Source organism: Haemaphysalis longicornis, unplaced genomic scaffold, assembly GCF_048455015.1.
Source record: "Haemaphysalis longicornis isolate Haplotype H1 unplaced genomic scaffold, Haemaphysalis longicornis Haplotype H1 scaffold_7, whole genome shotgun sequence".
NCBI lineage: Eukaryota > Metazoa > Arthropoda > Arachnida > Ixodida > Ixodidae > Haemaphysalis > Haemaphysalis longicornis.
The window spans coordinates 164,298,229-164,310,750 of NW_027526422.1; the positions used below are offsets into that span (position 1 = coordinate 164,298,229).

The following is a 12,522-nucleotide window of genomic DNA, read 5'->3' on the forward strand; positions in this document are numbered from 1 at the left end:
CACGCTGTGATCGACCGTCTAACGTGCCATTCTGTGATTAGTGGGCTAATCGGCACCCATAGCAGCGAAAAAAAACGTAACGCGAACATTTCGTGTTAGTACTCCTTTAATGGCGTAAATGACACGGGTTAAATTCAGATTTTATTTTTAGGTGATAGTCAAACCTCGTTATATCGAACAGTGCGCGAACCGTGAAATAGTTCGATATAGCCGAAATTCGATATATAAAATTTGATCAAAAACGCGTCAAAATGCAGCACGATTCATTCACTCAAAAGGCAACGACAAGAATGACTACTAACATGAAGCGTTAAAGTGAACTATTTATTTCCAGGGGAAAAAAACTGCAGCAGCTTTGACTGTTTCTTCGAGTTGACTGCATGTCGTACCACAGCCTGCTCCATGGTTTCCAAAGAGTCCACGAACGCGAGACCACTACCTTCCATTCCGCCGAAGTAGCGGCGTAAAAGTTCCACAGCGGCCACAGCTTCGCCCGCAGTTGGGAGCGGAGCGGGGTCCTCGGTGGTCGAAGGGCCAGGTTCGCCATCCACCGCCTCTGAAGTCAGCTCGCAGGTGACCTTTGCGGCCATTTCCACGTCGGTTAGTTCAGCCGTGGTCCCCGTTTCGTCATCGCCGACGAAATCCTTGATGGTCATGCTCTCTGACACAGCACCCACAAAACGTGAGAACTCGCTCAACGTCTCTTCGAGCGCAGGTTCTTCAAAATCCTCAGACGTTTCATCTTCCTCGGACGATTCCTCGGCACCGACGACGAACCGAGCGTGCCTAAAGCAGTTGGCGATCGTCTCCTGCTTTACGTCATCCCAAGCACCTTTTAGCATTTGAATGGCAGTTAAGAGGTCGATCTTGAGGTCTTGGCCCATTCGCAGCTTGAGGAGCAACTGGGCGCTACCGGCGCCTCAGGCATGCGTTGGAGTCGCAAACGCCTGCTGCGCCACCGCTATTCTCCCCTGCGTTACGGGAAAGCCTGCCGCCTGTCACCGGAGAACGCGCTTTCGGCCGGCGCTCAGTTCGATATATCCATTTCTTAACCGACCGAGTTCGATACAGAAAATTAAAAATGCATGTAATTCTTTTAAAAAACTGACAATGTTTCGATATAAGCAATAATTCGATATACCCGTGTTCGATATAACGAGGTTTGACTATTATTTTTCTTCATTTATTTGCACTTTTTTACAAAATTGTTTCGCAAAAGTCACTTGATTGATTGATTGTAGGATTTAACGCGCCGACGCAGCGCAGGCGATGAGGCGCGCCGAAGTAGGGGGCTCCGGGTTAATTTTGACCACCTGGGGATCTTTAACGTGCGCCGAAATCTCGTACACAAGGGCGTTTTTGCTTTTCGCCTCCATCAGAAAAGCGGCCGCCGCGGCCGGGAATTGAACCCGCGACCTCGTGCTCAGCAGCGCAACGCCTTAGCCACTGAGCCACCGCGGCGGGTTAGCAAAAGTCACGTATCACCAGCACTGTGAGAGCTGTAAATCTGCCACCTTCGCGAGTTATCCCCAATCCTGCATGTAGAGGGCGTCACAAACTTGGTTTTTTCTCAATAGTTACAGTGTCACACTAGTTTGTAAGGGTGGTTCTAAATGGCGTGAGGGTGGCACCTCAAAAGTTGGCCATTGTTGATGATTTTATTGTACTTCCACTTTTTGTGTTGAAATTTCTATCTGCAAATATTGAATGTTTGATTGATTGTAGGATTTAAAGTGCCGACGCAACGCATGCGATGAGGCGCGCAATAGTGGAGGGCTCCGGAACAATGTTAACCGCCTGGGGATCTTTAACGTGCGCCGACACCTCGTACCCGCGGATTTTTGCTTTCCGCCTCCATCAGAAAAGCGGGCGCCCACGCCGGGAATCGAACTCGCGTCCTCATGTTCAGAAGAACAATGCCTTAGCCACCGCGGCGGATAAATACCAAAAATTTACACTCATTACAATTCGCTAACTTCGCTGATGATGCATTCATTGGAAATACAGGACGTCACCCTGGTGGAGCTTTTTTTTTTTGTACTCGAAAAAGAATGTTAATGCATATTTAAGGGCAGGCGCGCCCCATGTCTTCAAATTTCTTCACGAAAGTGCTCTGGGTTCTGGAAATGGGGCTAGTGCACTGCTACTTGAGCTGCACAGGCAGCGCCTCCTGGCAGCCGCGGCGGCATATTTTGCTCGTAGGAGGCCGGCGCAGTCAGCCGCCCCCAGCGGCGGAGGTATCAGATAACGGCGCTTTACGGGCTAAAAATAAGCAATTCTGCCTACTTTAATGTATGCCGATGCTTCAATAGTTACAAAAACAATTCTGGATCATCGCAGAAGAATAAAGTATGTTGATTTTAATGCGAATGTTATTAACGAGGGCGCAGGCAGCGCTCCGAGAAGCCGTCTGATCACCTCAACGCTTGGTTCCAACATTTCTTCGTCAACAGCGTCTATCGGAGCATATGTTGGCTCTTCATTTTTGTGGCTGCCCTCGTACGCAGGAACGTCACCAAAACCGAATTTCACATCACGAAATTGTCAAGGCACATTTTGCGGGTGACGTGTGCACTAATTTCGATGTTCGACAGTTTCAATAGCGCTCGTCATGGTAACATATCAATAAGCGTTTTATTTGCTGCTCTGTGTCCTATGTCGGACGCACAGATGGCTTATCCCACGCGTGCGGCAACTTCGTGGCCAATTTCTGCCCGGCTGCCGTGGCTACTCATGTAAAATCGCCGTCGCCGTGTGTTAGCCCCAGCCGCGGCGGACAGCCTTCCAGCAGCTTCCTCGAAAAAAAAAGAAAAGAAAAGGCGGTTTGGGTTTGCCGACGAGCACAGAAACGAAGCAAAGCATTATGTAGGTGAAATATCAACAAAATACGAGAAATTTTGAGAATTGTACGTGGGTATAGATTCCTATGCCGCTTCTGTTCACCTTGGGGCTTTTAATTACAGCCAGATTGGTTCTTTTCTGAATTTTCGTGTTTTTGTTTGCTTTTCTAGTTTGTGTTATTTTGGAATCAATAAACAGGTGAGTGCAGCGAATTGGTTTTCTTTTTGTTCCATTAGTTCATTTCTAGTTGTCACCCGGTTCCTTAAATTAGGGTGCACTGTCAGAAGATATGGGGAGTCGACTCAAGAGAGCCAACAAACCCCACCGAATCTACAGGGCACAGGTGACAAAGGGGGTGGCCGACTGATGTGCGGCTTTCGCCGACTAGAGCGACAAGAATGAGCAATAGCCTTGAACTAAAAACAGCACAGAGACTTATATTTAGACAGGCAAGTCACAAATACAAGCACGAGGTAGCAGATCGATAATGACAGACAATTTAGATGGAATTCAAATACAAGAAACAGTCCAATCAGACAAAATTATACAAACAGGAGCGCTAACAAATGAAGATTACCAATCGGAGCAGTTAACTAAAAGAAACGAACAGTTCGATGCATATGAGAGACAGAGTCCCAGCATATTCACCGACCGGGCCGGACGATGCACCGCTGTCGGAGGCGAGTCGGCTACCTGGGAAGCGTGGCTTCGCTGTAGGCCAGGCCGTCCGAGACGATCACAGTCATTCGAGGCCCGGGAGCACGTTGGAGTCCTCCAGGGCGCGGGTCGCCGATGGTGTGATGTACAAACTGGCAGGTGCAGTTGTCAATCACGACGTCCAAACGTAGCTGGTTTGCTTAGGCGCGGCTTCTCTTTTTATAGGCGTGCCGGTGCGGAGAGGGAGAGCACAACACACAACGCGCCCGCCGCCGTGAGCGAATAACTTCCCTCTTCTCCATTCTAGAATGATCGACGCTCTTTAGAACTGGCAAGGCCACGCGTACCTCCTCGAAAGTACTGGAAGCTTCGACGAAACCGGAGCGGCGGAGGTTTTATTTTTGTTGTTTTTCTCGCCGGCGAGCCGGCGAGTGATCGTGTAACTGTCTCTTCGTTCGAGAAACTTCCAGCCTTGTTTCGAGCGAATAGAACCGAATGGAATGAATCGGACGACTGCAAGAAGAATTAGGCGCTGTACAATAAAATGAAAAATTTATAAGGTACTTTTAGACGTCGTACGCTCGAGTTTGTGACACAGCCCCCTAGTTTCAGGATATTATGTAATAATATTCTCAAAACTCACAAAGTCGTGCGTACGCGTCGTTCACACTTAGTGAACAAAAGAGGCTGTGCCTACTAACACAGAATCGAGTACAGCCCAATGTTCTTCATAAGAATAATGACAGGTACAGAATTCGCGTACAGAACAGCGGTTTGGCGCAGATTTCTCAACAAATACACATCCTAGGGACAACTCATAAGTTTAAGAACAATAAAGGTCTAGCATTCGAATTAAACCAGTGCCCATAATAAATGTCTGGCCAGTAGTCATTGCAAGTGCGAAACTCGTGAAAATACAGCATGCGCTCCAGTGCGAATGTCTCGTATTCTCAAATACAGTGAGTGTACGTCAGTACACAGCATACAATGCACTGGTACAATGAAATGCATAAGAAACATAACTAATATGTTGTTCACAAACAATAACATGCAACCGCAACGTTCACGAATGTCACCACTAGTAACGCCAACACTACACGGCAAATGTACTGCACAATAGGTAATACGAGCGTTCACGCAAGAAGCAACTAGTGCGTGAATATACACTGTACAGCCAGAGTGACAAAATAAGTACAACCTTCGCGTACAGTACGACAGAGAAACAATAAATACAACGTTCAAGTATACACTACTCGACGTGAAAATACAATTTTGTCTTACACTATTCCACGCATATCCACGTGCATACCTAAATTTGCATTCTTCATGCTTAGCCCGTGTCTATCGGGCGCTTCCGCAACTGCGCCTGCGGAATTCTTCTTTTCGGAGAAGATCCTTGCGAAATGTCGCGCGAAGCGACAAACTCTTTCGTGACCGCCGTGATAGCGGTCTCGTGAAAACGTTTCACTGCCTGGGCCTTCACCTGGTGAACGACCGAGTGGCTAATAACGGATTGGCGCTCCTTCCCACCTGTCCGTCGGGACAAATGGCAGTAGAGATGTTTTCTCTTACTCTTGAGCCCAAACCTGCACTCTTTGTTTCGGCAGCTCAGCTGCTTGCACAATTTTGGGAGGCGGGTTTTCATTGACTTGCTTTTTACAGGCCCTTCGGTACTCCTTTCTCTTCTAAGCGGCACAGTCGCAGCGGCCGCAGATTTTGAGAGCCGGAAGCGTGCTGGCTTCGCTTTTGCCGGTGCTCGAGTTGCGACGGGCACGGCTTCCCCTCGATCCGAGGTATCGAATCGGGGTTCTTCTTTCGAAACCGCGGGTGGTTTCTCTCCCACCGCTGAAGTCACAGGATCGTCGCCGACGCTTATGTACGGCGAGTTCCCTCGGCGGAGTGTGGCTCCGCTTCGCACGGGGGTTTCAAACTTGACCTTAGAGTCGGTCTCTTTGCTCCTCGAGCTGTCAGTTTCGAAAGCGACGCTAGTCTGCCCAGCCAGTTCGCAGACTCGAGCTGGGTCTTCCTGCACAACGAGCGTGTAACTACCCGTGTCTTTCGGAAAGACAACGGTTTCCTCGGGCACTCTCCCCGCAATATCGGGTATCCCTTCGTCTAGAGGGTTCGGCCCCGACGTAGTGATGACATCCACAACCGGGATGTTATCTCCATCCTCAAGCTCCGCATCACCTGTAGGATCATCGTCCTTCCAGGTCTGAAGTGGTGCGCTTTCGCACAATTCTGGAGGTATTCCCTCCCTGATTGCGGATACTTCCGCCTCTTCGCCTCCGGAGCTATCCTGGCGTTCCTTTATCGTCTCAGGGTTAACACTTAGGACACTATACCCTTCGCTCGCATTTTCCTCATCTGATGAGGATTCCGCTTTCAACCATCGTATCTCGAGTCGCTTTTTTAGAATCTCGAGTTCAGCTTTGCGTACTTTCTCCTCTCGCTCCGCTTTCGCTCGCTCCCTTTCGGCCTCTGCCTGGCGGGCTTTCTCTTCTAGCTCCGCTTTCTCTCGCTCCAACTGAAGTTGTCTCTGAAATTTTTTCTCTCTTTCTCTTTCAGCCCTCTCAGCCTCTTCTCGTGCTGCCTGTCTTGCTCTCTCAGCCTCTTCTCGTGCTTTTTCTGCCTCTTCTCGCGCTGCCTGCCTTGCTCTCTCAGCCTCTTCTCGTGCTGTCTGTTTTGCTCTCTCAGCCTTCTCGTTTTCTTCTTTTTCTTTCTGCGCAACCCACTTTCGTAGTTCGGCACCTGACAGGCCCAGCTGACGGCCCAACGCTACGATTTTCTGTTGTGTTGTGTTGTGTTGTGTTTTATGGCACATAAGCAACTTAGGCTATCATGCGCCAAACAGAAGGTTTTGTGTATTTTGTGGATAATAACGGTTACATCACGTTACAGCTTTACAGCTTGCTTAGAATCCCTGCTTCCTTGATAAAACTAAAAACGGAGGAAATTTTAACAAGTGCGTTTTCTCCTAAAAGTAGACTGGGGTGAAATGGAATGTGTTCGTCGTAGAACAGCCTAAAATGCTTTTTTCTCAGGACCTCAAATTTCGTACATGAGAGTAACATGTGGTTTACTGTTAGCTCTTGGTCGCATTCCTCACATCTCGGTTTATCTTCTTTCATTAGAAGGAAGTTATGTGTCAGGTGTGTATGTCCGATGCGGAGACGACATAAAATGACTTCTGTGTAGCGCTCCTCATGTTTGCTTGATTCCCACTCTGCTATAGTGGGTTTAACTATGTGAAGTTTGTTGTCTGTTTCGTCATCCCATGAGGACTGCCATGTTTCTCTGAGTTTACTCTGTATAAATTTCATACAGTCGCTATGAGGAATATGTACTTGTGTTACTGTTTTACTACCATCCTGTGCAGCACATGCATCGGCTCTCTCATTACCATTGATCCCAACATGGCTAGGAACCCAGCACAACTTAATTTCCTGTCCCTGTGTTTTTGCTGTCACTAAATTGTGTATTATGTCTCCTATTATGGGTTGAGCTGCATTTTTGTAATGTAGGGCTGTGATCGCGCTGAGCGAGTCTGTGTAGATAACACTTTTCGGAATGCTTTCCTTCCTTATTCTTTCCACAGCAACAGCAATTGCATAAGACTCCGCTGTGAAAACCGAGGCGCACTGAGGTAGTCTGATCACCTTCTCCCATTTACCTTGTATTATTGCACTCCCAGCATAGCATGCTGTTTTGGAACCGTCTGTGTAAAATGAGGTGTAGCCTTTCTATTTTTCGTTTAGTGCCAAAAACTCCTGTAATATGTGTTCCCGCGGTGTTTTCTTTTTTTGAAAGTGCGTCAGTGTAAAATCGCACACAGCAGGGAATGTATACCAAGGTGGTAGTTGTTTTGTTCTATGGGCAGTCCCAGGTAATGTGTCCAGCATACCAAGTTCTTGGCATTTCTCTTCAAACCGAAGGAGCAACGGTCTAATAGCTTGGGGTTTGTTATTAAACAGTGTCCTAGATGGGCATTTCGTGACTATGGGATAGCACAGATGTTTCGGTAGTGAACGGATCTTTAGGATGTATGAGCACGTGAGCATGAGTCTTCTGTATGTAAGTGGCGGTTCATTCGTTTCAACATAAAGACTGCTAATGGGTGATGTCCTATATGCACCAGACGAGAGTCGTAAAGCTAAATTATGTATGGGATCCAGTCGTTTTAAGTAGGACTGCCTTGCTGAGCCATACACAATGCAACCATAGTCTAAGCAAGAGCGTACAACGGAGCGATAAACTTGTAGGAGGCATGACCTGTCGGAACCCCAGTGTTTACGAGACAGAACCTTAAGTATATTTAGAGCCCCGGATGCTTTCTTTTTCAAGATATTGATGTGAGGCAGGAAAGTGAGTTTTTTGTCAAATGTTACGCCGAGAAATTTGTGTTCATTTTGTATGGGCAAATTTATTTCTTTTAGGTGTAGGGTGGGGTCTGTCTGCAGGCCTCGTTTGAGTGAGAAAAGAATGGCGACTGTTTGGTGTGGTGAAAACTGGAAACCATTTCTGTCTGCCCATGTTGTCAGTTTATTTATGGTCAACTGTACTTGTCTCTCGCATGTCGTTACATTGGACGATGTGCAAGCTATTTGAAGGTCATCAACATAAACAGAATACATAATCGACCTTGGAATTATTTTTGATATGGAGTTCATTTTGACAACAAACAATGTTGTGCTAAGAATACAGCCCTGAGGGACCCCGTTCTCCTGTACGAAATTCCTCGACAGGGTTGAGCCCAGGCGCACTTGAAATGAACGATTTGTCAAGAAATCATTCAGGCAGTTCAGCATTCTTCCACGTATGCCTAATTCTACTAAATCCCGCATTATTCCAAACCTCCATGTAGTGTCATAGGCCTTCTCGAGATCAAAAAAGACAGCAAGACAGTGTTGTTTGTGTATAAATGCTTCTCGTACGGCATTTTCAAGGCGGACAAGATGGTCAGTTGTTGAGCATGCTTTTTTGAAGCCGCACTGGTGAATGTCTATAAGTTCATTTGATTGTAGGACAAAATTTAACCTGGTATTCACAACTAGTTCAAAAGTTTTGGCCAGACAGCTCGTAAGGGCTATTGGTCTATAACTACTAGGGGAGGTTGGCGGCTTTCCGGGTTTTAAGAATGCTACAATAAAAGCTTTTTTCCAAGCTCCCGGCATTTTTCCCGATACCCAAATTTTGTTAAAAAACTTCCGGAGTGCTTCTACAGCAGGACCAGACAGATGAGCGAGCATTTCGTAATGTATATCATCTGGCCCGGGGGCGGTCTGCTTACCAGCCAAAAGAGCTCTCTTTAATTCTTGGAGTGTAATTAAACTGTTGTACGTTTCGTTTGTGCCACCAAATGTTGGCAGTCGTTGTTTCTCAGCTGTGTTTTTATACTTTAAGAAAGCTTGTGTGTAGTGTGCGGAACTTGATACTTTGGCAAAGTGTTCACCCAGTATATCTGCCTGTTCTTCTATGCTTGTTTGCACATCTGGTGCTGTTAAAAGGGGAAGTGTGTAGGGGGAGTACGTCCCGTTTAGCTTATGAATTTGCTCCCATACCTTCTTTGATGTTACGGAGCTGTTTATGGACGAGTCATAATTTTGCCATGAGGCTCTCTCAGCTTTTCGGCGAATGTACCTTGCTTTAGCTCTTACCTTTTTAAAATTTATTAAATTTTCCTGGGTTGGGTACCTTCTAAAGACTCCCCATGCTTTATTTTGCTGCTTTTTTGCCTCCTTACATTCTTGAGTCCACCATACTTTGTGGTTCTGCCTCACCACTCCCGTGGACTGTGGGATAGCTATGCGTGCAGCATTAACAATGCGGGATGTAAACACTTCATTCAATTCGTCAATACTAAGAGTGTCTGAAAAAACTTGGTCTAAATTTGCTTCCGAAGCAAAAAGTCCCCAGTCGGCCAACTGAAGTTTCCACCTGCGTGGTTTCGTCGGGATAATAGTTGGTGAAGATGTTACGCTAATGAGTACAGGTAGATGATCGCTCCCATATGGGTTGTTTATGATATCCCATTTAAAATCGCTAAAAACAGATGGTGAACTAAAGGATAAATCTAAGCAGCTCATCTTTCCTGAGCTTGGGGAGCAGTATGTAGGCTTACCAGTATTCAGTAAGCAGACATTATTGGTCAAAATCAAATCTTCTAAAATCTGGCCTCTTACATCAGTTTTTTCACTTCCCCAAAAGGATGAGTGGGCATTAAAATCACCTACTATTAGGAACGGTTCTGGTAACTTATTTACTAAGTCTTCTAAATCAAGCAGTGTTACCGTGAGTTGTGGTTCCAAGTACACGCAGCAGACTGTGATTGTTTTGAATACAAGCATGGTGGCAGCTACTGCTTCTAGCCTAGTTTTCAGTTTATGTTCTTTAGCTGCAATACCATTTTGCACAATTATGGCGACACCACCAGAGAGCCTATTCGCCTGCTCTCGGTCACAACGAAAGACCTGGTATCCTTTCAGTATGTTCTTATGTTTAGGACCCAAGTTTGTTTCTTGAACGCACAAGACTGCAGGTGAATGAGTCGCGAATATTTCTTTCACGTCATTTAAATTATTTAAAAGTCCTCTACAATTCCACTGGACTAGGAATGCCATGTTATTTTTGTATCAGGTGAAAACTACGTTTTCGGTCCCGTGATACGGTTTTTGCCTTTCTTTTCATTTTCAAGGGAGTTCCGCCGCACCACCGAAGTAGACGGCCGAGAACCTCCCTCAGTTGTGTCCATTGTCTCCTCCGAGACGCTGGAGGTTCGTGCAGAATGCACGGGTGTTGAAGTGTTGGACCTAGCCGTGTGGGCAGAGGTCTTCGGGACTGCCAAACCAGGGGTCCGTGCAGCCCGCTTTGGGGGTGGTGGAGCAGCACTAGCTGCTTCCACCGGGGGCGCGGGGGGCCTTGCTTCAGCCTCACTCTGTGTGGCTTCAGCAGGCGCCGAAGACAGCTGTGATGCCGCGCCCTTTTGCACCACAACGGAGTAGGATCGGGTATGCGCTGGTGTCAGTCGCCTCCGTGCTTCACGAAATGTAAGGTTTTCAGTCACTTTCAGCGTGATGATCTCTTTTTCTTTTTTCCACGCTGGGCAAACACGAGAGTATGCTGCGTGGTTGCCCTTGCAGTTCACACACAGTTGTTGTTCGGATTCACAGTTCTCAGTAAGGTGTTCATTGGAGGCACATTTGGCGCAGGTGTCTTGGCCCCGGCAGCTTAGCGAGCCGTGACCGTATCGTTGGCACTTGTAGCATCGGCGAGGATTTGGAATATACGGTCTCAGTTTCATTTTTGTGTATCCTACCTCTACGGATTCTGGAAGTATGCTGGATGCGAAGGTAAGGACCATGTGTTTAGTCTGGATTTCTTTGTTTTCTCTTCTGATTTTGATTCTATACACATTTGTGACGTTCTGTTCTTTCAGACCTTCGAGAAGTTCCTCCTCAGACACGTACTTTAGGTCGTCATCGGATATGACTCCGCGGACCGTGTTGAGTGACCTGTGTTCGCTTATAGTTATAGGGATCTCACCAAAAGATGTTAGTCCTGGCAGTTTGTCACACTGGTGTTTGTAAAGCAGTTCGAGTAGGAGGTCTCCATTAGCTAGTTTTTTTACTTTGTAGCCTTCGCCAATGGTGGCAGTTAGGGTTTTTGCGACAAGAAATGGTGAGACAAGTCGGGCAGTTTTCTCTTCATCGTTGCTGTGAACCACGTGGAAGCGTGGGAAGTTCGTAACGTTCTTCGTGAAAAACTTAGCAGTTACGTCGGTGCCCCCTCTTGTACGAGAGGGATCAGTTGTGCGAAAAAAAGAAGCCATAAAATGAAAAATCTGTTCGGCCATGGTGCCAGCCGCCCACCATGGAGCCCAACAAGGGGGCGGGACAGGAACTCGCGAGCAAGTCCTGCCCACGCCAGCTGTACACCACGACTATAACCTAATATGGCTGAACTCAGGGTCGTCCGCCACACAAGGTTAACCCTAGCCGCCAGGAAAAAGGGAAACTGAGAAAGAATGAGACGACAGGAAAGTTGTTAGAAAGGAGACAGGAAAGCGAAAGGTGAAGGGAAGGACAGGAAAAGGCGACTGCCGATTCCCCCCGGGCGGGTCAGACCGGAGGTGCCGTCTACGGGAAGCGGAGGCCAAAGTGGTGTGTTGCCTCCGCCAAGGGGCCTTAAAGGTCCAAGCACTCGGCGTCGGCTCAACCACCAGGACCCTCTTTTCCCCGGTCACGGCGCTGCTACGCACGGCTAAACGTGGGTGCTCGGGGTCCGTGGTGTCGCACAGTACACGCAAACATCTGCTTTAGCAGATGCCCCCTGCGGGGGCTACGATTTTCTCTAAATCCATGATTGCAAATGTATCGCAATCTAGCCACAATACTCTAGCCTCTAGCTAGGTATATCTACACAGAGAAAGTTCACAAGAGCACCAACTTATGAAGGCAGTAGCAACCTATGCCAAAAAAGTTCCAGGCTCTTTCTCCTCCCTACCGCTCACATCAGACGTCCTGCCGTGGACGCCAGAAATTGTCACCCGGTTCCTCAAATTAGGGTGCACTGTCAGAAGATATGGGGAGTCGACTCAAGAGAGCCAACAAACGCCACCGAATCTACAGGGCACAGGTGACAAAGGGGGTGGCCGTCTGATGTGCGGCTTTCGCCGACTAGAGCGGCAAGAATGAGCAAGAGCCTTGAACGAAAAACAGCACAGAGACTTATATTTAGACAGGCAAGTCACAAATACAAGCACGAGGTAGCAGATCGATAATGACAGACAACTTAGATGGAATTCAAATACAAGAAACAGTCCAATCAGACAAAATTATACAAACAGGAGCGCTAACAAATGAAGATTACGAATCGGAGCAGTTAACTAAAAGAAACGAACAGTTCGATGCATATGAGAGACAGAGTCCCAGCATGTTCACCGACCGGGCCGGACGATGCACCGCTGTCGGAGGCGAGTCGGCTACCTGGGAAGCGTGTCTTCGCTGTAGGCCAGGCCGTCCGAGA

General features: G+C 47.5%; 1 protein-coding gene across 1 annotated transcript; it reads right to left on the reverse strand.

Moving 5' to 3' along the window:
• Nucleotides 1-279: 279 nt before the first annotated feature.
• LOC144145425 (uncharacterized) lies at nt 280-884 on the reverse strand. Its single transcript, XM_077677038.1, has one exon. It carries the CDS (start codon nt 882-884, stop codon nt 321-323), a length of 564 nt encoding a protein of 187 aa, XP_077533164.1. The 3' UTR covers nt 280-320.
• Nucleotides 885-12,522: the final 11,638 nt, after the last annotated feature.

What these genes read in the sequence shown, in the direction of transcription:
- LOC144145425 (XM_077677038.1), bottom strand. Translation starts at nt 884, where the DNA reads ATGGGCCAAGACCTCAAGATCGACCTCTTAACTGCCATTCAAATGCTA.